The following is a 25,423-nucleotide window of genomic DNA, read 5'->3' on the forward strand; positions in this document are numbered from 1 at the left end:
ACCAAAATTTGAAACCAACATCTGTTGGTTTCAAACATTACAATGGGTAAGTAGAGGTAGCAAGCAGACAGAATTGTTAGCATGCCAGGCAAAATGCTCAGTAGCAGCTCATCCATCTTAACATTCTGAGTTCAAATTTTGCCAAGATAGACTCTGCCTTTCATCCTTTTGGGGTCAATAAAATAAGTACCAGTTGAGCACTAAGGTCGATGTAATTGACTAAACCTCTCCCCCAAAATCGCTGGTCTTGTGCCAAAATTTGAAACCAATACCTCTTGCAAATACTACACAAGTAAGTGATGAGCACAGATTCCATTTCAATATTTTCCCATTCCTTGTAGCATGGCTTTCCATCTATATGCAAATAGGCAATTCAAGAAAGAAACTAAGAGTCGTGTAGACTGAGGAATATTTCCTTTATATCATTTCTCACCAGGATTGTTAGCCAATGAAAGGCAGTAAGCTGGTAGAATTGTTAGCATGCCAAGCAAGATGCTTAGCAGCATTTGATTTCAGCTTTACACCTTCAGTTCATGATTGAATTAAATATTGCCACAGAAATATAAAATTTAATAGACATTGCACCAGGCTCCAATCTGATCTGGCAGAGTTTCTACAGCTGGATGCCCTTCCTAACGCCAACCACTCCGAGAGTGTAGTGGGTGCTTTTACGTGCCACTGGCACGAGGGCCAGTCACACGGTACTGGCAACGGCCACGCTTAATTGGTGGTATTTTAATCTCTTCTTGGTCATCATCTTTATGTTAACATTTCCTATTTTATTTCTATTTTACTCGCCAGACCTGACATTCTGTTATATGTTTCATCTTTGTATATATTTTACTTCAGTCATTAGACTGTGGCCATGCTGGGGCACCTCCTTGAAGAATGTCTTTTTTAGTTGAATGAATCAACCCCAATAATGTTTATATTATATGAATCGGTTATATGGTATGTAACTGTATAAAGCTGCAGTATTGAATTCCTCCCATGAGCCTTTCACTTATCAACCTCAATAAATCATTTGATAATAAATTTTATTATTTTTCATTTGAGGTTAGATTAACCTTTCAGAGTAATAGCATAGTTGAGATAACTAGTTTAGTTAAGAGGTCAATCACCTAGAGACAATTATCACAACCAAGAATACAAGTGGGTCATATCTGGGAGTAGCAGAAACATGTTTAGAAAGAGTTGAAGGAGTGGAAAAGTGCTGAGAAAAGTGGAAAATGACATGTAGTTTGGTGAGTCAGAAACAATGATTGAATTAAATATTGCCACAGAAATATAAAATTTAATAGACATTGCACCAGGCTCCAATCTGATCTGGCAGAGTTTCTACAGCTGGATGCCCTTCCTAACGCCAACCACTCCGAGAGTGTAGTGGGTGCTTTTACGTGCCACTGGCACGAGGGCCAGTCACACGGTACTGGCAACGGCCACGCTTAAAAAGGTGTTTTTTTTCACGTGCCACCTGCACAGGAGACAGTCCAGCAGCACTGGCAACGACCTCACTCGAATGATTTTCTAATGTGCCACCAGCACAAGTGCTAGAAGGCAACGCTGGTAACGATTACGCTCTAATGGTGCTATTTACGGGCCACTAGCACGGAAGCCAGATAGCTGCTCTGGCAATGAACACTCTCGACAGTGCTGTTAGTGCTGGCATCCAGCTGTAGAAACTCTGCCAGATCAGATTGGAGCCTGGTGCAGCCTTCTGACTTGCCAGTCCTCAGTCAAATCGTCCAACCCATGCCAGCATGGAAAGTGGACATTAAATGATGATGATGAATAACAGAACACAACAGCTAATGTTGATTTACAAAGATACACAACTACAACTTTTTCTATAAAGCTGTAGAAAAAGTGATTCTAAAGGATCCAGGCACAAACTGAAACAGAACATTTGAATGTAATTTTCAATCCCACTGAGAATTTTAAGCTTTTGCATTTAAACTGGCCATATCTGGCCCAAATATTCTGCCTGTTTTATATTCAAATTGGCCAAATCTGGCATTTCATACCTATCCTACAATGTCATTCTAAAAATATACTATCGCATCATCAAAATCTCAAAGCTACAGGATAATACAAGATCAATTCAAAACATCATCATCATTTAAAGTCCACTTTCCATGCTGGCATGGGTTAGACGGTTTGACATGGAGCTGGCTAACAGGAAGCTGTCCAGATTCCAGCTGTCTGTTGGGGCATGGTTTCTTTGGCTGGATGCCTTTCCTAATGTCAACCACTTAACAGTGTGTTGGGTGCTTTTTATATGCTATTCATTTGACAAAGTAATCTGAACATATGTATGTATGTATGTATGTATGTATGTATGTATGTATGTATGAATGTATGCAAGTGAATAGATATCCAAAAAGTAACTAAAATCAAAATCTAGAAGTATATCAATATATAAAATATGCTAGGTCTCTTTGTATATACACACACACACACACACTCACATTTATTTGTGAGCAACACTTTAGCATTTGAAGCTGTTGAATTCATTCCAATTTACAAGTTTTATTTTTTCTAAATCATTCGCCACAAACTGGAGTTTGTTTATTTTTTGCATTTGTCTGATAATGCTTAATGAAATAGTTTCCTAATTTTCAAACAGCATTTCTACTCTCATGCTATAACAGCATCTGTATTTAGTTTTTCTGTATGTCTCTTGTAACTGAAAATTCATTCAAATTTTATCTAGGTAAAAAAAGACTCCCTTCGGTCATGAATGACCACAGGATTGCACCTAAAAAGTTCCCCTCTGAGACACAAGTTCAGGGAGGGTTGTTTGTGGAAGACCAGCAGTCACTCATGCATGTCAGTCTCCCCTCTCCATCACTGGCACAGCCATAACAACGACTTCACTTGGCTTGATGAGTCTTCTCAAGTACAGCAAATCGCCAAAATTCATGATTGCTTGTCATCACCTCCGATCATGCTTCACCACCTCATCCCATGTCTTCCTGGGTTTACCTCTTCTGCAGGTTCCCTCCATAGAAATCATGCCATGGAGCCTGAACAGTCATTCAACTAGTCAGCTTCTGTCAAACTGTCCAACCCATGACAGTGTAAAGAACGGATATTAAATGTTGATAACTCTTTTACTTGTTTCAGTCATTTGACTGTGGCCATGCTGGAGCACCGCCTTTTAGTCGAGCAAATCGACCCCAGGACTTATTCTTTGTAAGCCTAGTACTTATTCTATCGGTCTCTTTTGCCGAACCGCTATGTTACAGGGACGTAAACACACCAGCATTGGTTGTCAAGCGACGTTGGGTGGGACAAACACAGACACACAGACATGATATATATATATATATATATATATATATATATATATATATATATATATAGATGAGCTTCTTTCAGTTTCCGTCTACAAAATCCACTCACAAGGCTTTGGTCAGCTCGAGGCTATAGTGGAAGACACTTGCCCAAGGTGCCACGCAGTGGGACTGAACCCAGAACCATGTGGTTTGTTAGCAAGCTACTTACCACACACCCACTCCTATGCCTGATGATGATATTATATGGATGATAATATTTTCAGCCAAGAAGTTCCAATTGTATCTGATTTTTAAAGTGCTTCAGTTCTGCGGCTATACATATATTTACTCAATTACAGACATTTATCAATAGTTTCTCCCATTGTTTTGATGCACCATTTTCTATTATTTATAAAACTATCAGCATTTAGATAAATAACAAAACACAATCAAAACAAACTCACGACTGTCTGCATCAGAATCATTGTTTCTCTTTCCCCAATGAAAGATTTGTGCTTGAAATGGAATTTCCCATTCACAACAGCTACAATCTTAAATAATTTTACAACTAAATAATAGATGTTTTAATAAGATCATTGCAATTCAGCTCTCTCCATTTTGAGTTCATATTCTGCTGAGCTAGAGTACCAGTCAAATACTTGGGTCAATACAATCGACCTGCCCCCTATCCCCCAACACACTGGCCAAGTACCAAAATATGAAAGAATTATTGTTCTTGTTGCTACTGCTGCTGTTATCAGCATTGTTAGAGCCGTTTTTGTGAAAGATTAGAAATTAAGAGCTTTGTAACAGTGTAGCAATGCATGGGGAATAACTCTTCAATCCTTTTCACAAACTCCACTGTCCTAATTGCTATGTTAAGAGCAAGAAAAACTGAAGCCCTATCTTAATTTTTAATTAGAGACCAGGACTAATTTTTGTGAGAGAAAAATTAGCATTATTATCTTCATTACAACTGCCATTGTATCATCATCATCCTCACTAACACTATGTTTTATAACTTCCATTTGTTACATATTATTATTATTCATTTATGTTTTTTATTTTTAAGGTGGCAAGCTGACAGAAGTGTTAGCATGCCAGGTGAAATGCTTTGCAGCACCGTGTCTGTCTGCATGTTATGAGTTCAAATTCTGCCAAGTCGACTTCGCCTTTCATCTTTCCGGGGTCGATAAATTAAGTACCAGTGAAACACTGGGGTCAATGTAATTGACTAGTCTCCTCCCCTAAAATTTCAGGCCTTGTGCCTTTAGACGAAAGGATTATTATTATTATTATTATTATTATTATTATTATCATCATCATATTAAGGCAGGAAGCTGGTAGAATCATTAGCATGCTGGGCAAAATGCTTAGCAGCATTCTGTCCATCTTTATGTTCTGAGCTCAAATTCCACCACGGTCAACTTTGCCTTTCATCTTTATGGGGTTAATAAAATAATTTCCATTCAAACAATGTAATTGACTTACCCCCACCCCTAACTTGCAGGCCTTGTGCCAAAATTTGAAACCATTATTATTATTAAGATGGTGAGCAGGCAGAATCATTAGCATGCTGGGCAAAATGCATAGAAGCATTTTCTCTGTCTTTGCATTCTGAGCCTAAATTCTGCCAAGGTCAACTTTGCCTTTCATCCTTTAGGGATCAGTAAAATAAGTACCAGTTTGAACACTGAATTTGATGTAACCAACTTAACCCCTTCCCTGAAATCAGTGGGCTTGTGCCAAAATCTGAAATTACTACTACTACTACTACTACTGCTACTGCTGCTGCTGCTGCTGCTGCTGCTGCTGCTGCTGCTACTACTACTACTACTACTACTACTACTACTACTACTACTACTACTACTACTACTACTACTACTACTACTAAAGCAGTGAGCTAGCAGAATCATTAGCATGCCAGGAAAAAATGCTCAGTGGCATTTTGTCTGTCAATATGGTTTGAGTTCAAATTCTACCAAGGTTGACTTTGCCTCTCATCCAAGTACCAGTTCTGTGCTGGGGTTGATGTAATTGACTAACTCCTCCCCACAAAAATTTCAGGCCTTGTGTCTATTATACAAAGGATTATGCCAGTATAGAAAACAGACATTTGATGATGATAGTGGTGGCAGCGGCGTTGGTGGTGGCAGTGGTGATGATGATGGTGATGATGATGGCTTGCTTACACAAACATTGTAATTATGTGCAAAACAGAGCATTCATAATTACAAAAGATATAATTACAAAATTTCATTCACACTACAAACTAATTTCTCACACAAAGACAAGAGTAGCTTAATTCTTACAAAGGGAGACATAATCAACTAAATCAATGCCAGCCTAACATTATTCTTTACTTATTGATTCTTTGAAAAGAGATTAAAAATCAAAGTTAATCCTGTTATGATTTGAGCTTAAACCAATGTAAACAAACACAAATACTGCATAATGCTTAATTTGGTAGACTTCTATCTCAGCTATATTCTTGGTCTTAGGTTCAAAATATTTCCAATCAATAAAAATGTCACTTTTTTTTTTTGTTTGATGTTAGACATTATAAACAATTTCAGAAAATGCAAGTAATAAGCCCATCAACATTACTCAAACCATAAATCTACAGCTTGCTGATTGCCCATATTAGCAGTTACACAACATAGCTCTTGTCAATTCTCCTCAAATAAGATATATTTAGGCACAGACATGGCTGTGTGGTTTAGAAGTTTGCTTCCCAACCATATGGTCTTGGGTTCAGTCCCACTGCACAGTAAGTACCTTGGGCAATTGTCTTCTACTATAGCCCCAAGCTGACCAAAGCCTTCTGAGTGGATTTGGCTGACAGGAACTGAAAAAAAGCCTGTCATATAAAGGGTGCGTGTGTGTGTGTGTGTGTGTGTGTGTGTGTGTATACACCTTGACTTGGCATTATGATGATTATAAATGAGTATCACCATCATACAAGCAATGTTGTTCGTTTCCAATCTTCCATGAAGAACATGCCTGGCCATGAGGAAATATTATCTCACTTGGAAACAGATAAGAGTTAGCAACACGAAGGGCCTTCAGCCATAAAAAAATCTGCCTCAACAAATTCCATCTAACTCTTGCAGTGAGTATTAAAGGATGACAATGACAATTATGATGATGATGATGATGGTGATAACAAAGTCACATAGCTATAGGGGAGATGATATTAGGTTTTGCAATACTCATATAGTTCTCCAAGAACAATAATGGCATAAATGAAATTATATGGATGCAGTCAGCAATTGAAACTAGATCATAGTCTTCAGGCTGCCAGGCGCTCACCTAAAGAGCCAAACATTATAACCAGCAGTTAGATTGAAGACTATGGAATCCATCACTTTTTGTAAGGTTTTCAAAAGTTTTAAGTAGTTCAGACCAAGTCATAGCATTCTATTGGAACTTTGCCAAGTTCTTTGTCTTCAGAACTGTACTGATATGGTAATTCTTTCCTTCCCCTCCAATTATTAACCTGCAAGACTTCAAATTAAATATTAACAACACAACTATCAGTTATTTCTATCTTTCTTTGTGAGGACATCTGAAAAAATAGACACGGCAACCTCACACCTTCAAACTAATGTCTATGAGAAAAGTTATTAAACAGATGTGAACAACTATGGAATTTATAGGCGCAAACATGGCATAGGCGCGGGCATGGCATAGGCATAGCATAGGTGCAAACGTGGTTGTATGGTAAGAAGCTTGCTTCCCAACCACATGGTTCTGAGTTCAGTCTCAGTGCATGGCACCTTGGGTAAGTGTCTTCCACTATATCCTCGGTTGACCAAAGCTTTGTGAGTGTGGATTTTGTAGATAGAAACTGAAAGAAGCCCATCATATATATGTGTGTGTGTATGTGTGTGTGTGTGTGTGCGTGTGTGTGTCTTTGTGTCTGTGTTTGTCCCCCACCACCACTTTTCAACTGGTGTTCGTGTGTTTACATCCCTATAACTTAACGTTTTGGCAAAAAGAGACCAACAGAATAAGTACTAGGCATAAAAAAATTAAGTCCTGAGGTTGATTTGTTCAACTAAAGCCCTTAAGGAGGTGCCCCAGCATGGCCGCAGTCACATGATTGAAACAAGTAAAAAGTAAAAGATTAACTATGTAAAAATAAGCAGAAACCAAATTTGCAGCAGGGCCAGGATTTCACTAAATAAATTGTCTGGGCCAGTCTTCAATTACTAAAAGTTATATCTATACATCATCATCATCTTCATGGTGAAAATAAAATAATTATGAAAGTAAAATAAGAACCTATACATTTATATTTACACTAAATAACCTGCAATTAATTAATTAACTACTGCTAGACTATAATTAAATCTGCCTACAATTAATTCCAATGTTAAATTTTTTTAAAGACGTACATGAATATTTCCTTTCTCCCTCTCTTTCTGTTATTTATTTGATCAACCTCAATGTTAAGCAGACTTTACATAAGATAATGATTATGATGATGATGATGATAAATCTCTTCTTTATTGTTGACCACTATCAATATAGCCATCATCATCAACAACAACAACAATTTGAGTTCTACTCTTACTTGGCAGTACAGTTTGAATTGGCCCACAGTGTAGCTCCTTTCTATCTTGACCCAGAACCATATCATGCAAGAGGCCTAGATTGCAGTTTTCTGCAATATTCTGCAATATTAAGGTGGCAGGCTGGCAGAAACGTTAGCATGCCAGGTGAAATGCTTAGCGGTATTTCATCTGTCTTTACATTCTGAGTTCAAATTCTGCCGAGGTTGACTTTGCCTTCCAAGAAGTAGTGGTAGTTTGAAACAGTTTAATGATCATCGTCATCATCATCATCATCATCATCATTTAATGTCTGTTTTTTCCATGCTAGCATTGATTGGGCGGTTGGACAGGAGCTGGCAAGTCAGGAGATTGCACCAAGTTCAACTGTCTGCTTTCATATAGTTTCTAGGGCAGGATGCCCTTCCGGCACCAGCACCAGTGAGGTCACCAAATAACTTACAAGACAAGACACCTTCAACTGTGGAGGTGATGAGAAGTTAAGAGTATAGGTAGAGGGACAGAAGTAGGCATCTTGCAGTAGAAGAGACACATGGCTACTTCAATAGGAGAGAGGGAGGTGGGGAGAAAGAGAAAGATGAGAACACTTATTTAAATTCATAAAAATCAAAAACTACTTACTCTTTTTCTCATCAGTAGAAGGTGGAATGTAACTGCTGGTAAATACAATGAATTCTAAGCTTTTATTTATGCTTAGAGTACTCAGTAAAGGTTTCCAGTCATTTAACCTAATAAAACAGAAACAAAATTATTTTTCAAATTATTTCTTTTAAGTGAGAAAAAGTCAATCAAATTTACCTTAAAATTCAAAGGGGATTTGAAGGTGCCAGTAAGTTTGGATTATTGTGTAGAACGGAAATGTATGGAATGGAAAAAATTCAGTCAAACACTGACTCAGATGATTGGGTATGGGTGTCTGGACACTGACGATTTGGCATGGGTTTGACTCTGTTTTGTTGACAGTACATATTCACACTGGATCAAATACAAACACACACAGATAGAGAAGGAGGGAGAGAAAAGGACATTGTTCTCTTTCCTCATATATACAAAGAGAAATAATCTCACACACAAACAGAGAGCATGGCAGTAGGGTGGTGAGACAATCATTCAAACAAGAGAAACATTAAAAACACCTGATGTCAAATAAGTCAGTGTCAAATCTACAATGTCAAATAGGCAGCACCAAAATGGCTGTGCCAAAATGTCTCATGTTCACAGCCAAAAATCCTTCCTCTCTCTCTCTCGCCCTCTCAGGGAAAGGCATGTATTTACCTCTTCAGCAAGACACCCGTCCCTGACCTTCTATTATACTTTCAGCTCCTTCAATACTATCTATATCTCACTCAGTTAAGGGCTGTCTTGTCTTGCAAGTACTTGCTAACCTCACTAGTGCTGGTGCCATGAAAAAAAAATACCTAGTACACTCTGTAAATCAGTAAGCATCAGGGAGGGCATCCAGCTGTAGAAACCATGCCAAAGCAGACATTGGGGTATGATGCAACCCTCTGTCTGATTGGTTCCTGTCCAACTGTCCAATCCATACCAGCATGGAAAAAGGGACATTAAATGATGATGATGATGATGATGATGATGATGATGATGATGATGGTGATATGTAATGCTTACACACATAATGACAAGTAGAAAACTGCTAGGAAGATAGCATTTCTGTTAGTTATTAACAATATTGATGAAGTCAATGTCGTCATCTAAATAACATTAACCCTTTTGACACCAACCTGCCTGAGAATGCCTTGGTTCTACAATGCATACTTCCTGTTTTAATGTGATCTAAATCAAAACCTTGCATCAAAATTTCATGTTAGTTTATGTTCCAAGCACCAGCTTAATAACAAAATTATTACACTAATTTCTTCATTATTTTTAAAATTAAATGAAACAAAACTAGTGTACGTCAAGAGAAATATGGTAACAAAAGGATTAAAATAGTCAATAGCATCATTTTCTAAAAAAGAAAAAAACATTGCTAATGTTGTATATGATGTCAGTGAAACTCCTGCAGTTAACCCATTACCTCCCATAATTCTATTAACTGGAATTTTTTTATGAAACTTTGATTTCTAGCATAAAACAGCCTTAGAAACACGCTAGAATGATTAAAATAACATTTTAAATAGAAATAAGCGAGAAATTGGGTGAAAAATTAGCAAACCTCATTTGAATATCAGAGGAATATACCTAGTAGATATAGCAAAAAGATTAGATATGCGTAAATATTGACAGATAATTACGAAATTTGTAATTTTTAAGTGATCTCATATGAGATCACTGATAGGTAATGGGTTAATTATGAAACCCACTCCAACCTACCATCCTGTCTTTTTGATTAAATGGTTGACAAATGCACCCAGCCTATAAAATAAACTAAACATTAGTAACTATTCTTTGATGAAGACATACTGGAATACTCTTACTTAGTTGTGTGTGTACACAAGCTTCACAACCCAAGCATGCAAGTTGTGCAACCAGTATGCAAATGAAAGTAAACCTATGCAACCACTACACCAGATAAATTACACAAAAAATGCATTTGTTGGACATTCATCACAGTAAATGACTTAACAGTATATTGACTAAGCTGTATTTTCATACCTATTTTTTTTTAACACTTAAACAATATTTAGTAATTATACATACTAAATTATCTTTATATTTTTAGATTTACACGCAAGCTAGAATTCAATGTAGATAGCTATTGTGAAATTTCTACACATGTAGACTGATCAGAAATTACAAATTACTGATACTTATACACAGACATGTCAGTATTGAAATTAAAGCAAACAAATATTTACATTATTTCTTTGAAGTCAGCTCTAGATTTTAGAACAAAGGTAAATGCAGAAATATTAATTAGAGTTTAAAAATAAAAACAAAAAAAAAATTACCTTATCCTATCAGCATTGAGGTCTAGGATTCCTTGAGGAAGATGTGCTTTTACTGCAGAAAGTGGATAAGAATTACTGAGAGAACAGACATTGTCATAATAGGTTTCAAAATCATAAGCCCCTCTCTGTCTAGCCTGTACACCTTCCATGGTAATCGAACACCTGCGATTAAAAGAATAAAAATTATTTAAAGAAAAATATTATACAGAATGATAAGTTAAATTATTTATTTTATTTATCAAAGTATAATTTGAGTGGAACATATTCTTAAAAAGAAAAAAGTCATTAATACAGAATTACAAATAAAAAGATAGCATATGATACAGGTTTCAAATTTTGGCACAAGGCCTGCAAAGTTCAGGGGGTAGGTTAAGACGATTACACTGACCCAAATGATCAACTGGTACTTATTTTATCAACCCACCAAAATGATGAAAGGCAAAGTCGACCTTGGCAAAATTTGAATTCAGAACTAAAAGACGAATGAAATGCCACTAATCATTTTGCCCAGCATGCAAATAATTCTGCCAGCTCACCACCCTTAATGGTGTCAAATTTTGGCACAAGGCCTGCAAGCTTAGGGGAAGGGTCTGAGTCAATCAGATTGACTCCAGTACCCAAATGGTATGCAATTCATCAACACTGAAAGGCTGAAATGCAAAGTCGGCCTCAGTAGTATTTGAACTCAGAACGAAAAGACGGATGAAGTGCTGCTAAGTATTTTACCCAGCATACTAACAATTCTGTCAGTTTGCCACCTTAAATAGTGTATGAAATTATTAATAGAAACAGCAATTTTATCATTATTTTGTCTAAAGAGGTGAGGCCAATATATGAAATACTCTTGGAGTAGAAAAGCTGGGAAATGTGTATGGTTTGTGCAGTTAACATAGAAATTTACAAGTTGGATTTTAGTGAAAATTACAATCTGAGAGTGTCCAGAAGTGATCAGTGCAAGGACAAACCTAAGGGACAAATAAGGGAAGCTCTGTTGATGCTGAGGATCAAAGACAAAGCTTTGCTCTGGATATGAGAACTGTACAACACCAAAGTAAGGCATATTATAAAAGTCAACAACAACCCATGTGTGGTAAGAAGTTTATTTCCCAACCACAAGGTTCTGGGTTCAGTCCCACTGCATGGAACCTTGGGCAAGTGTCTTCTATTATAGCCTCAGACCGACCAAAGTCTTATAAATGAATTTGGTTGACAGAAACCGAAAGAAGCTTGTTGTGTGTGTGTGTGTGGGAGGGGTGTCTTTGTGTGTGTTTGTCCCTTATCACCATTTGAAAACCAGTGTTAGTGTGTTTATATCCCTGTAGTTCAGTGGTTCAGCAAAATAGACTGATAGAATAAGTACCAGACTTAGAAAAATAAGTCCCAGGGTCAATTTGTTCAATTAAAACCCTTCAAGGCAGTGCTGAAGCATGGCCATAGTCAAACGACTAAGATGAGTAAAAGATAAAATATTTTGGTATGTCTGAAAATATGAAGCTTCCACGAAAGATCAGTGAAGATGATAAATCTTGGAATATATACAAGTAAGCTTTGAGGTTAATAACTGTCTGAGGAAATATGTGGTGTGTAAATTAAGAAGAAACCTTTCAAGCTACTGTTGAATTTTATTTAACCAGTTTCACTAAACTTAAAAACATTTCCTAACAATTTTTGATGCCAATGATATTGGATAGACACCTACGTAGGTTTTCTCTAATTGTCATTCACATATAATATACAAGCCTCAACTGGTCATTGATCTGGGTTTTAGTGAACTCTGAGAAGTATTTTAACAGCTCAGTTATTTGCTGAATACAAATGTGATTAACAGCAAAAACATTGGCAGTATTTATTTTGATATATATGACTTGAATAGTTCAGTCTAATAACTTCAAGAATTTTTTAAAAATTTCTTACAGTATAAAAGAATCTAGATATCAGTTTTGATTTAAATCAATGTTCCACAACCACTTTTTACTTTGATTCCTATTTTATTCTCCTTGACCCCCTATAGTCATTCAATGTTTTAAAAAATCCTATTATATTTTTAATTGTTAAATATCATTAGGAATTATATAAAAGGATTGTGAAAATATTTTGTGCATTGTAGAAGTATAACCAATTTATTGCAGATAAAGTTTAACAACAAAATCTTATATGGACCCCTAAGGGTCATATGGACCCAGGTTGAGAACCACTGATTTATATAAATATACAAGTATGCATACATGGATACATTTTTATCTTGCCACTAACACTACAGTTGGGTAAAATAGTGATTCACAAACTAACAAATACCAGATAAAACAAAAAAAACATTTGTCCCCTCCTCACTTATTTCTAAAAAAAAAAAAAAAAATAGTTTGCATCCATACAATTTTTCATCCATTTTCATAGTGTTGGGCAAGTTTAGAAAGTTTAAAACCACCTTAATTTCATTAAATATATCAATGTGTACGCTCCTACTTCAATCCTCACAGTCCTGTTCAACTCCTATAAGAAGCATTGACCCAAAGAGACCTCGCCACTCTGTATCATTTTTGTATTAGGCTATATGATTAAGAAACTTGCTTTACAACCACATGGTTTCAGGTTCAGTCTCACTGCATGGCATATAGGGTGTCTTCTATTATAGCCCTGGGTCAACTAATGCCATGTGAGTGAATTTAGCTGACAGAAACTGTGGAAGCACAATGTATGTATATATGTATATATATATATATGTATATATATATATATATATATATATATATATACACGTTTTATGTATACATACATATATGTGGTATGTGTGTATGTGTACATATAGTATATATGTATTCTTTTACCTGTTTCAGTCACTTGGACTGTAGCCATGCTAGAGCACCGCCTTTAGTCGAACAAATCAACCCCAGGGCTTATTCTTTGTAAGCCTAGTACTTATTCTATTGCTCTCTTTTGTCGAACCGCTAATTTATGGGGATGTAAACACACCAACATAGGTTGTCAAGTGATGGTGAGGGGACAAACACAGACACAAATATATACAGACACAAAGAAGCCTGTTGTATGTATATATATATATATATATATATATATATATATATATATACATACAACAGGCTTCTTTCAGTTTCTGTCTACCAAATCCACTCACCAAGGTTTTGGTTGGCCCGAGGCTATAGTTGAAGACACTTGCCCAAAGTGCCATGCAGTGGGACTGAACCTGAAACCATGTGGTTGGGAAGCAAGCTTCTTATTGTACAGCCATGCCTGGTGTACATATTTGTGTATGTGTGTTCCTGCCCCACCACATGACAACTAGTGTTGGTTTGTCTACTTCCTCACAACTTAGCAGTTTGCCAAAAGAGACCAATAGAATAATAAATGAATACTGGGCTCAATTTGTTTGCCCCAGCGTGGCCGCAGTCTAATGACTGAAACAAATAAAAGATAAATAAATACTAAATACATATGGCAGAATCCTGAGCAGAAAGAAAAATCATGGCAAGGAATGGGTGTGGTTGCAATATCCTTTAGGACAGATGAGTCTAAACTACTATAAATATCAAAGACAAATTAATCCAAACACATAAGGCACTAAATATATAAATATACTGCTTACTTGCATCCAGAGCTGCCATCAAAATCCAGTAATAGTTTCAAACCTAAGTTGTTACATGCACTGCACCATTGTATGTTCTTCATATAAATACGGCTATTTTTAGTTTTTAATCTGCAAATCATTTTTGCATCAGATGAAATAATAGCAAGCACTTGGCATTAGTCCACAGCTAAATCTTTTCAAAGACTCAATTTTCAAACGGAAAAAAAAAAGATTTAAACTATTCTCTCAGATAGAATAAAAAGATTTTGTTTTTTAATTTATATATTTCCCCTTTAAGTTTTTTTTCCATTTAATCAAGCAAAATTGACTAACCTTTCTACAAAGTAAGAGGCAATTTACATTAGTAATCTTTTTCTCCCAATAGTTCAGATTCTATATATATATATATATATATATATATATATATATATATATATATATATGTATGTATATGATTACTGCCTTCAGAATAGCTTGCAACTCGCAGCTAAGGATTTATATCTTATAGCATTCCATTTAATTTTTCTTTCCCAGCAAGTTTCCTGTTTATTAATAAATGTCCATAAATAGCAACCATTTCATCTACTAGGATGGTCTCCATACTTTAACCCTTTAGCATTTAAACTGACTATATACAGCCTAAATATTCTATCTGTTTCATGTTCAAACTGGCTAGATCCAGTGTCTCACACCTACCCTGCAATCTCGTTCTAAAAACAGACAAACACATCGTCAAAATCTTGAAACTATGAGATAATGCATGATTAATTCAGAACAATGTGAATAAATAAGCATTACATTTGACAGAGCAATCTGAATGCTAAAGAATTAAAGTATATCTGAAATCTATTTACTTATAATATATAGTATCTGGTACTTGGAAGAATACAGTTGTATTGCAGTTCATAATGTTGTATTGTTATTGTATTATAGGCTCAACTACTAGCATTAAGTCACCTTGGTTACGATAATTTGCCAATATGCCATCAATGTACAATACAGTCAACAAAGAATAGGCTTAAAAGGATTATTTATGAAGTAAGAGCACTTTCAGCTCCAGTATTGCCTAGTTTATATTCTGGAAGGGACATTAAGATTCAGATTAACACTGACTTGAATGTCCAGTCCCATTCCTTATTTCTTTACCATTTAGCCCTAATGGCAAAACAAGTTATACTATCAGGGAAAGAAGAATGGACAAAACAGACGGATCAATCAAATAAACATTTGAATACACCATCTATTTTCTGTACTCAATTACTTTAAATAATAACACTTAGCAACAATCAAACCAATCAACTGAACTGGGTTGTTTTTTTTTTGCTGCTGGAAAGATAAAGGGACTTCTTTTCAAATATATGTATCTTTTACTTGTTTCAGTCACTGGAATGTAGCCATGCTGGAACACTGCCTTCAAGGGTTTTTAGACAAACAAATCAATGTCATTACTTTTTATTTTTTTCAAGTCTGGAACTTATTCTATCAGCTTCATTTGTCCAACTGCTAAGTTACAAAGTAACTTCATAACCAGTATTGGTTATGAAGCAATGAGGGTGGTATACAACACACACACGCACACATATTTGATAACAATTTCGGTTTGACTCAGGTCTATCAGCTTAGTTTCGTAGACACATAGGACATATCTATACCATCTGAGTTGAGTCAAACTGCTATTAAAAATGTATGCAACTCCTACTTGTAATGTTGAATGCTATTTTCTTTCATTTTCTCACTCACTCGTGTGTATATGTGTGTGTGTGTGTGTGTATATATATATATATATATTGTTGTTGTTGGCACTCCGTCGCTTATGACGTCGAGGGTTCCAGTTGATCCTATCAACGGAACAGCCTGCTCGTGAAATTAATGTGCAAGTGGCTGAGCACTCCACAGACACGTGTACCCTTAACGTAGTTCTCTGGGATATTCAGCGTGACAAGGCTGACCCTTTGAATTAAAGGCACAACAGAAACAGGAAGTAAGAGTTGTGGTGGAAGAGTACTGCAGGGTTCGCCACCATCCCCTGCCGGAGCATCATGGAGCTTTTTTAGGTGTTTTCGCTCAATAAACACTCACAATGCCCGGTCTGGGAATCGAAACCGCGTCCTATGACCGCGAGTCCGCTGCCCTAACCACTGGGCCATTGCGCCTCCACATATATATACACATACATTCAGCTGGCAAAAATGAGTAATACTTGTATTTCAAGAAGCCAGCCTTGTTATATCCTGTGTTACGCTGAATCTCCCTGAGAACTACATTAAATGTATGCATGTCTGTGGAGTGCTCAGCCACTTTCATGTTAATTTCATGAGCAGGCTGTTCCAATGCTTGGATCAACTGGGACCCACATAATGTGAACAGAAGGTCACATTATGTCTTTGGTGAAATTTCAAGGGAGTGTTGCAAATCAACCTGTAAGTACAGCTTACAGCTAAATGTGTTATACCATTATTATTTGCCCTAGAATAACTATATGAAGTTATATTCCTATCACAGAATGAATTACAGGACACAACATGTACCCGTTCATTTCATGAATATCTGCCTCTCTACATCTGTGGACTTGTATTTGCACAAGATATCATTTTATTGTGACACGTTAATTTTAATTAAGATTAGGTGTCAGATCTTAAAACTTTCTGTTTAGTTTTATTGACTTTATTCAACACCAAAGTCATGGCACTTTTCCATTTCTCTTCTTTTAGCCCCACCCCACCATATTATGTACACTTTGTAGTGTGTGAATAAAGAGAAAAATAAAGTAATTTTGACAGAGGCATAGATTATGTTCAGTACAAAGTCTGACAGAGCAGACTTATAATCAAAGGTTTTCCAAACAACTATGACCATCGTGTCTTTGTAATATATTTAAACTACTTTTTCCAATATGTCTTCCTGTCCTAAGGTGGCAGATTGTGAGTTCATGGCGATTTGGATTTTATTTCTAGTAGATCAAGCAACTACAAAGAGGTATCTTAATCAGAAGAAATGTAACTTTCTGCATATGCAAAGAAATTTATGTAAAACTGAATTAATGTTCATAGAAGTTTTAAGAAGTTGATTAAGGCGCAAGAGTGGCTGTGTGGTATAGGCGCAGGAGTGGCTGTGTGGTATAGGTGCAGAAGTGGCTGTGTGGTAAGTAGCCTGCTTACCAACCACATGGTTCTGGGTTCAGTCCCACTGCATGGCACCTTGGGCAAGTGTCTTCTACTATAGCCTCGGGCTGACCAAAGCTTTGTGAGTGGATTTGGTAGACGGAAACTGAAAGAAGCCCATCGTATATATGTATATATATGTGTATGTGTGTGTATATGTTTGTGTGTCTGTGTTTGTCCCCCCAGCATCACTTGACAACCGATGCTGGTGTGTTTACGTCCCCCGTAACTTAGCGGTTCGGCAAAAAGGACCAATAGAATAAGTACTAGGCTTACAAAGAATAAGTCCTGGGGTCGATTTGCTCAACTAAAGGCGGTGCTCCAGCATGGCCACAGTCAAATGATTGAAACAAGTAAAAGAGTATAAGAGTAAGGATCAAACAAAACTACTACAAATCAGAAGTCGTGGAGGTGCTATAAGGTCACACTTCACTCATCTTCCAAGAAATAACAGTCAGACTTCCCTTGAATTACCTAACCATGTTATAAAAGGTAAGATGCAGAATGCATCTAGAACTACATCATCCAGAGTCAGAAATTAAGATGGAGAATCATGGGTGGGATGCCTTTGGTCATTCATGTAATGTGTTATATGTCAGCAGTCACATGGAACATCACACTACTGGCATCACTGTTTACACCAGTCATGAGCAAACTGTAGCCCATGGAGCTTTCTGAATGACATGCATAATGAAAGATTACTTTGCATTTTTTAGTAGTGCAACCCACCTGATGATGAGCTATGTCTCATGCAGCCCACTTCCCAAAAACCATTGCATATGCCTGGTCTAAACTCATAATATATATGCTCACTGTAAACAGCTGCTACTGTGGTTACCAGCAAAGATACATACATTTGACATCACACAGGCTCTAAATGCTTCTGACCATTTACTCTTAAATTTTGCCAGCTTGCAATTCCATCAGCCACAGTGAGTAGTATTTTTATCAAAAATATAAGCACAAGCATGGCTGTGTGGTAAGATGCTTGCTTCTCAATTACATGGTTCCAGGTTCAGTACCACTGCATGGCACTTTGGGCAAATCTTCTACTATAGCCTTGGGCTGACCAAAGCCTTGTGAGTGGATTTGGTAGATGGAAACTAAAATAAGCTCATCTTGTGTGTGTGTGTGTGCGTTTATCCCCATCACGAACCAGAGTTGGTGTGTTTACATCCCTGTAACTTAGCAGTTAGGCAAAAGAGACTGATAGAATAAGTACTAGGCTAAAAAAATAAGTCCTGGAATCAATTTGTTCAACTAGAACCTTTCAAGGTGGTGCCCCAGCATGGCCACAATCGAATGACTGAAAACAAGAATAAGAAAAAAGATATTGTTTCTTTTTTTAGTGGCTATTCATTGTTCAAAATAGTTAAGAGTCACAGATTTAGAAGGAAATTGAAATCACAGCAACCTTTATGTTACCTGGTCAGTGAAAGCCACTGCCCTATTGATAACAACTCTGGATGGTAGCTGCAGAGTGGTTCAGCAAATGGGCTGTTTGTGAAATACTTGCATAAAAATGAACCATTACTAGTCATCTCAAGTTGGCTAAGTCCTCTGTGATATCATGAAAAACTACCCTTCAAACTAGATCTAAAACATGTTGCTGTACTCATTAATACAAGAAGCAAATGTATGACATGGTGTTCAAATTACATGACATGTGCAGGGGAAGAGATAAGTTTTACTTGTTTGAAAAATGTCTTCAACAACATTAGACCTACAATTCCTATGAAGTCAGATCTTGCAGAATATAACCATGTTTCTGTCCTACTTCATTTATTCATTTCATGCCCATTTTCCATGTTAGCATAGTTTGGATGGATGTAAATATTGAGGATTGGTTTTCCATAACCAGATGCACTTCTTGTTGCCTTCGTTTATCTGATTTCAGGTTAAAGATTTTTATTCTAAAGGAGAGAACAGAAATACTGGGCTGTTTTGTTGACAAGAAATGTTAACAAACTTCCCTAATTTCAGTGCAACCACAAATGTTTACATCACTGTTCATACCTTATAACTCAGCATAGTTCTGTAAACATTCACACAAACATGCATCAATGCACACACACACACACACTTATACACACATTGTTTTCATCTACTAAATTCTCTCACAAGGAATTATTCAGCCTGGAGCTAAAGCAGAAAAGTAGAAGATACTTTCCCTAGGTGTCACACAGTAGGACTGAAATGCTGTGTGGTTGACAAGCAAACTTCTCAAACACACGGCATCATTTAGTTGTACCTACATTAATTATTTCAACATAATCAAGGATGAAGCTCAGCCTAATTATAACAATTTTCTCAACTTTACTATGTTCTTGTCCAGTGGTACAAACCTGGGTGTTGAATCATTCTGACAGCTTGATGCTGATGTATTCTTCATAACAACAGTATAGTTTGCTCATCATCTACTGCAACAGTGTGAAAGAAACCATCCCAACCCCAGCTGTTACCCAAAGTCTTTTATCAACAATTTTCTAGACACAGAATAGTGTAAAAAGAATTGTGGCAGGGAGCCTGTAACTGACCCATAAAATGTAACTTCCCTAAGTTGCCCCTAATCTTCATGAAAGGCTTTACTGCCATTTGTCTGACTTCATGTTATGGCATATTTGAACCCATTATTCTCTATAAAGCACGTGCCTTAAAGAACAAGATTGTCGAAATAAAGTCTGAGTTTGAAAATGGTCATAGCTCTTTTAATAAACTTGTGAATATTTCCTTTATTGCAGAGATTACAGAAGAATTTGGCATTGGAGATGCCAAAAATTAAACCACTTCTTCAATACTGACCACATCAAGGACCTAACCAGGGTTTGTGAATAACATTTAACTACTTAGTGTTGAGTTTCAAACGCAAAGGTAACCATGAGGAAGCTATCAAACGTTTTGAGTGAATAACAACTCATTGGGCATCTTATAATGCACGTGGAATGCATCATGATAATGTTCTGGAGGATAATAATCAAAACCGTTACACTGTCCTCTTGACGAAGTCCAAAGATGCACAGTTATTAAATCAGAAACAAGCAGGGCCGGCTCAAGGTACCAGTAACTCGGGCAGTCGCCTGGGAAGCCAAGGAGGGCGTGACAAAGACAAGGAAGTTTCCATGACCGTCAATTTGTACATGCCGAAGTTCAGCTTGCCCAGGGTGCCAGCAACCCGAGGGCCGGCCCTGGAAACAAGTCGGTTTCTGTCAGTGCTACAGCAGGAAAACAAAACTTCTGAAAAAGATACAAGTTAGTTTGGCGGATTTTGTCTTCTTTTGTTTTTCAATGTTAAAATTACTATAAAAGTGACTATAAGGCAAAGTCACTGAAAATTATACTAATGCTAACAGCATCAGTTATGGTACCAACAGTACCTGGTCAACATCTATACTTTAGCTATCTATCTACCGGGTCTATATCATTTAGTGTTGATGTTGATGTGGTGTTGCACACGTTTCGCAAGAAGGCCGGCAGCTTTACTGTCACTTCAGATAACATAGAAGAATTTAGTCAAGAAGATGCTGAAAGTTCAACTATATCCCAACTTGTTTAACAATAATAAACTGGACACTGGTCATATTGAGGACCTAACCGAAGACTGTCTATATCAGTCCGCAACTTCATGTGCAAGGATGCCCATTGGCAAGCTAGCGAACGCTTTGAGGGCTCGTCAAACCCGTGGGTACCCTACGATGTTGCAAGATAAATTCCCCAGATGAAGACGAATAATATTCGATGAATGACTAGTGAATGAACGACAAATATTCGGGGGGAAAATAAACGAACCATACAAGAGGAAGACCAACCATTCTGAATGACAATGGACCATCTTCGAAAAGAAGATAAACGTATATGGTGGGAACTGAGCACACTGGTAGGCGAAAACCACTCAGAACACAGACTGCCGTAGATGAAAGCGAATTCAAACAAAGGAACCAATGTGGAACAAAAGCTAATTGTCACAAATGAAAGCAAACACTCGTCGTGCAGGTCTACGGTCAAGAATGAAAATGAAACATTCAGATGGCAAACCATCAGAAATGGAAAGGACTCCTACTAGAGATTTCTTGTTGTGGTTCTTTCAAATTTATGTAGTTTCATTTTCGATGACAGCTTTTGAATCGTATGTCACTAACTGTAAAAGAATTTTGTACAAAACACTGCTTTAAAACAATGTATTTTTTCTGTGCAATGATACGTAACTAATATAAATAAATTAGTGTTTTGTTCCAAAATACAGTCTCGTTTGGACATGTATGTTGTTGTGTATCGCGATGCTTTTGTTTTCATGTTTACATTCAAAAGAATAATAAATATTTTGAAATAGATGTGGCAATATTGAATTTATTTGTTTAAAACGAATAAAGCAAAATCATATACTCACTTTTAATTAAATGTCATCGGTCTCAATCAAACTGTAAGTTGTTTATCGCAAAAAAATATTTGTTCCCGGTGTAATCCCGATAACATGTAATATCATGAATGAAAAGCTTGACAACGAAGAAACGAAAATGGCGGGCGTCTGCCGATGGGTATATGTAAAAATGGGAACTGAAACGAAATCATAAAAGCTGACAGATAAGTTATAAAAATTAATTACTAATGTTAATAACTCACATACGACATCTGTTTCATAAAAAATAAAATATAATCAAGCCAATCTTTTCTTCACCTAATAAGTATTTTCACTTATACTTTTGATGCTGGCTCGTGTCCGTTTTCATTAGTTAGCCCTCAATCTTGCCAACTGAATATGCTTTGCTGAGAAGATTTAATAAGACCGAAGCACGTCCATTACTATCACCATAGCTTTAAAGACTATGTCCACTCCACTTTGTAATCCCTTAATTGCCCCAAAATTTCGATAAGTTGATCTTATTGGAGTCATATTTGTTTTGCTTTTGTTCTTTTTTTTTTTTTTTTGAAAGATTTTAGATCCCAGAGTAAGTTTTTGTTTATTAACTATTTGCATAATCTCTGCTGATCGAAATTTTTCAGCTTACTATATTACACATATAAGAACTTACAGATCTAACTAATTAATTATCAATGTACTGGAATCAGTGTAATCAACACGCATGCGTGTGTATTAAAGAGTATGTGCATGTGGAAGAGGGCTGGTAACCTTGATGTGTGCGTGTGTGTATGTATAAGTGTGTGGATGTGGGGCTGGGAAGTGGTCAGTGCTAGTGTGTGCGTGGTGTTGTGCAGTATGGTGGTGTATAGTGTAGTGATGTGTGGTGTGGTGTGATGGTGTTGGGAGGTGGGGGCAGCAAGGGTGGGGTATGTGGGATGGATAGGGAAGGTGGGGTTGGATTGTTTAGGGGTGGGTGAGGTTACGAGGGAGGGGTGACGAGGAAGGGGGAAGGGAGAACGTAGGTAGGAACAAATTTGCCTCTTCAATTCTCAAACAGATTCATACACATCAATGTCCATCCTCAAAATTCAAAATATCTTAGTCAAATGAAAAAAGCTCATGGAAAAATGGCGCATGAGAAAACATTATTGAAACTCAACCAAGAATAAAAAAACTCGCCCTAAAATATTCTCTATAGATTATTTACGATCTACTGCAGTGGCTTTCTTCTCACTATATTTATGAAACATGCAGTTAAAAAGAAATTATTGAAATTAGTCATGGCTCATTTTAGACATCACTTTTAAAAAAATTGAAAATTATCAAATTAGACATTAAGTGTCGGATATATCAAGTTGGAATATAACAGAGAAAAGAATATTGACACCAAAAACTATCCAGATATTTTATTACCAACCTCAATTACAATTGGGCCTAAGTTGAGGAAAATTTCTCAAAAAAGAAGTACCCATCACCTATGTTCCAAACTCTCTCAACTTCAACAACAACAACAATTATACTGACCAATTTTTACTCCCAAAGATGATGCAGCAGTACAAAATGATGATGCAATACTTGCAATGTAATGATTTCAAACCGGTAGGGAGAAAACAAGAAATCAGAAATGACTCATTTTACTCTGATTATTAATTCTCCCCTCCCCCACTATATATATATATATAATATATATATATATATATATATATATATATATATATATATATATATATATATATATATATATATTAGTCCCACTGTGTGGCACCTTGGGCAACTGTCTTCTACTATAGCCTCGGGCCGACCAAACCCTTGGATACATACGACCATATATATGTGTGTGTGTTTGTCCCCCCAACATCGCTTGACAACCGATGCTGGTGTGTTTACGTCCCCGTAACTTAGCGGTTCGGCAAAAAGAGACTGATAGAATAAGTACTAGGCTTACAAAGAATAAGTCCTGGGGTCGATTTTCTAGACTAAAAGGCGGTGCTCCAGCATGGCCGCAGTCAAATGACTGAAACAAGTAAAAGAGTAAATTGTTTTATAAATGAACGTCGTCTGCTTAGAACATGTGTGGGACATTTCCCTGCTAGCAGTAACCACGTGATATTTCAAACAGTGTGAGCGGTCGCTAACTGTGCGCCTCGTTCTCATTCAGTTTTCCTTACTGTTGTCCGTAAAAGATTTCGCCTGTTTATGTTTACATGACGTTGTTGACATTCCGTCTACGTCCCAGTTCATCACATATTTTTATCATCAACCGAATCTATTCAATATTATTATCACCTACATTCCTACCAAGAATTGCTCATTTCGGAAACATGTCTTCTTATGAGGATTGTAAAAAAGTCGCTGCTTATGCAGCTGTGAACCACCACGTTAATGTGAGTTTCGGAAATTTGTTTATTTTTGCTTTAATTTCTCAACATTATTAAAATGACATCATAAACGATGGCTCTTCTCATCGAATTTATTTTTCACTCGTTTTCACATTACCCTCTATTTTGCCTTCTACAATTTTAAATCTCTTACTTTTATTAAACCCATTTATCTGTTTTATTAGCTTATCTATGAACTTTCTTTTTTTTTTCTCACCTTATAAAATAACTGCTGTTTGGCTCTGTTATCATCGATGGAAGATGCTGCTATATTTTTTTTTATTTTAGGCCTTCGTACTTTAATATTCTTCAAACCATTCACCAGTTTTCGTTTTACTTTTCTTTTTTGTTATTATTCGGAGATGCTTGAAAACTGTAATTCGTTTTATTATCAATTATATATTTCTTGCACACCAGTTCTCATTAAATAACGGCACGTGTCTCCTAAAAGCACGTGCAACAAAAAAAAAAAACCATGAAAGAATGCCCTTATTTTTAGATTTTATTCACATTTAGGAGTTTTCTTCGTTGTTTTTTATTTCTCAAAATCAAAAACAGGAGGAGAATTAGGTTTTAATTCTATTTAAAATATATATATATGAATTGTTAATGCTTTACTCAATACTCTGCACGTGTATGTGTGAAATTGCAGTTACTAATCCGTGTGTTTCCTTCAGAAAACAACTTTTATTCCATTAAAATAATTACTGAAAACAAAACAACTTCTTTTAGTTCATTGACTAAAATCAGAATAACTTTGTTATTCAGGTTTTAGGTGAAACAGTAAAATATATAAAAAGTAATAAAACAAATGAGGGGGATTTCCTTAAATGTTATTACTCATCGTTTTATCCTAAATTCATCTAGTTGTGACGATTAAATTACACATACTATATGTAATGAGTTGAAAACTTTCAGTTAATTGAAATTATCCATGCAATTAGTTTACAAAAACTTCTTTCATGCTTAAAATGTAAGCGACTAAAGCATCGGGCTTCCAGATTTAAAAGGCAAGGGAGATAACTCTAATAAAATCAGCGAATCTAAATTCTTGAGGAAAAAATTTTATACAAACTGGAGTGGATTGTCTTTTGAAAGTCAATTGATGAAACCATTTAGCATATTGTAGTCTTCTTAGACCTCTTCATCGAAAAATATTCTACTTAGCAAAAACTAA

General features: G+C 36.3%; 2 protein-coding genes across 5 annotated transcripts in view; one reads left to right on the plus strand and one right to left on the minus strand.

The window, feature by feature from the left end:
- The window catches only part of LOC106878905 (centrosomal protein of 78 kDa), a 244,217-nt gene extending 221,669 nt beyond the window's left edge, over positions 1-22,548 (minus strand). Inside the window, exons 1-3 of one of the 2 annotated variants that reach the window (XM_089365887.1) lie at positions 21,896-22,548; positions 10,768-10,929; positions 8,477-8,583 (exon numbers count right to left, since the gene is read on the minus strand). In XM_089365887.1, coding sequence (XP_089222013.1) covers positions 8,477-8,583; positions 10,768-10,916 — 256 coding nt within the window. In that variant the 5' untranslated portion in view covers positions 10,917-10,929; positions 21,896-22,548. Of the gene's footprint in view, positions 1-8,476; positions 8,584-10,767; positions 10,930-14,368; positions 14,530-21,895 lie in introns of those variants that run through there. The other variant, XM_089365886.1, reaches the window with a different exon arrangement.
- Positions 1-25,423, plus strand: part of LOC106878906 (ribose-5-phosphate isomerase) — a 206,431-nt gene that overhangs the window by 116,129 nt on the left and 64,879 nt on the right. Inside the window, exon 1 of one of the 3 annotated variants that reach the window (XM_014928254.3) lies at positions 24,015-24,252. The exons of the other annotated variants lie outside the window; for them this stretch is intronic. Coding sequence (XP_014783740.1) covers positions 24,073-24,252 — 180 coding nt within the window. The 5' untranslated portion in view covers positions 24,015-24,072. Of the gene's footprint in view, positions 1-24,014; positions 24,253-25,423 lie in introns of those variants that run through there. 3 annotated transcript variants of the gene reach the window in all.

Source organism: Octopus bimaculoides, chromosome 18 (assembly GCF_046866305.1).
Source record: "Octopus bimaculoides isolate indiv1 chromosome 18, ASM4686630v1, whole genome shotgun sequence".
Classification (NCBI taxonomy): domain Eukaryota; kingdom Metazoa; phylum Mollusca; class Cephalopoda; order Octopoda; family Octopodidae; genus Octopus; species Octopus bimaculoides.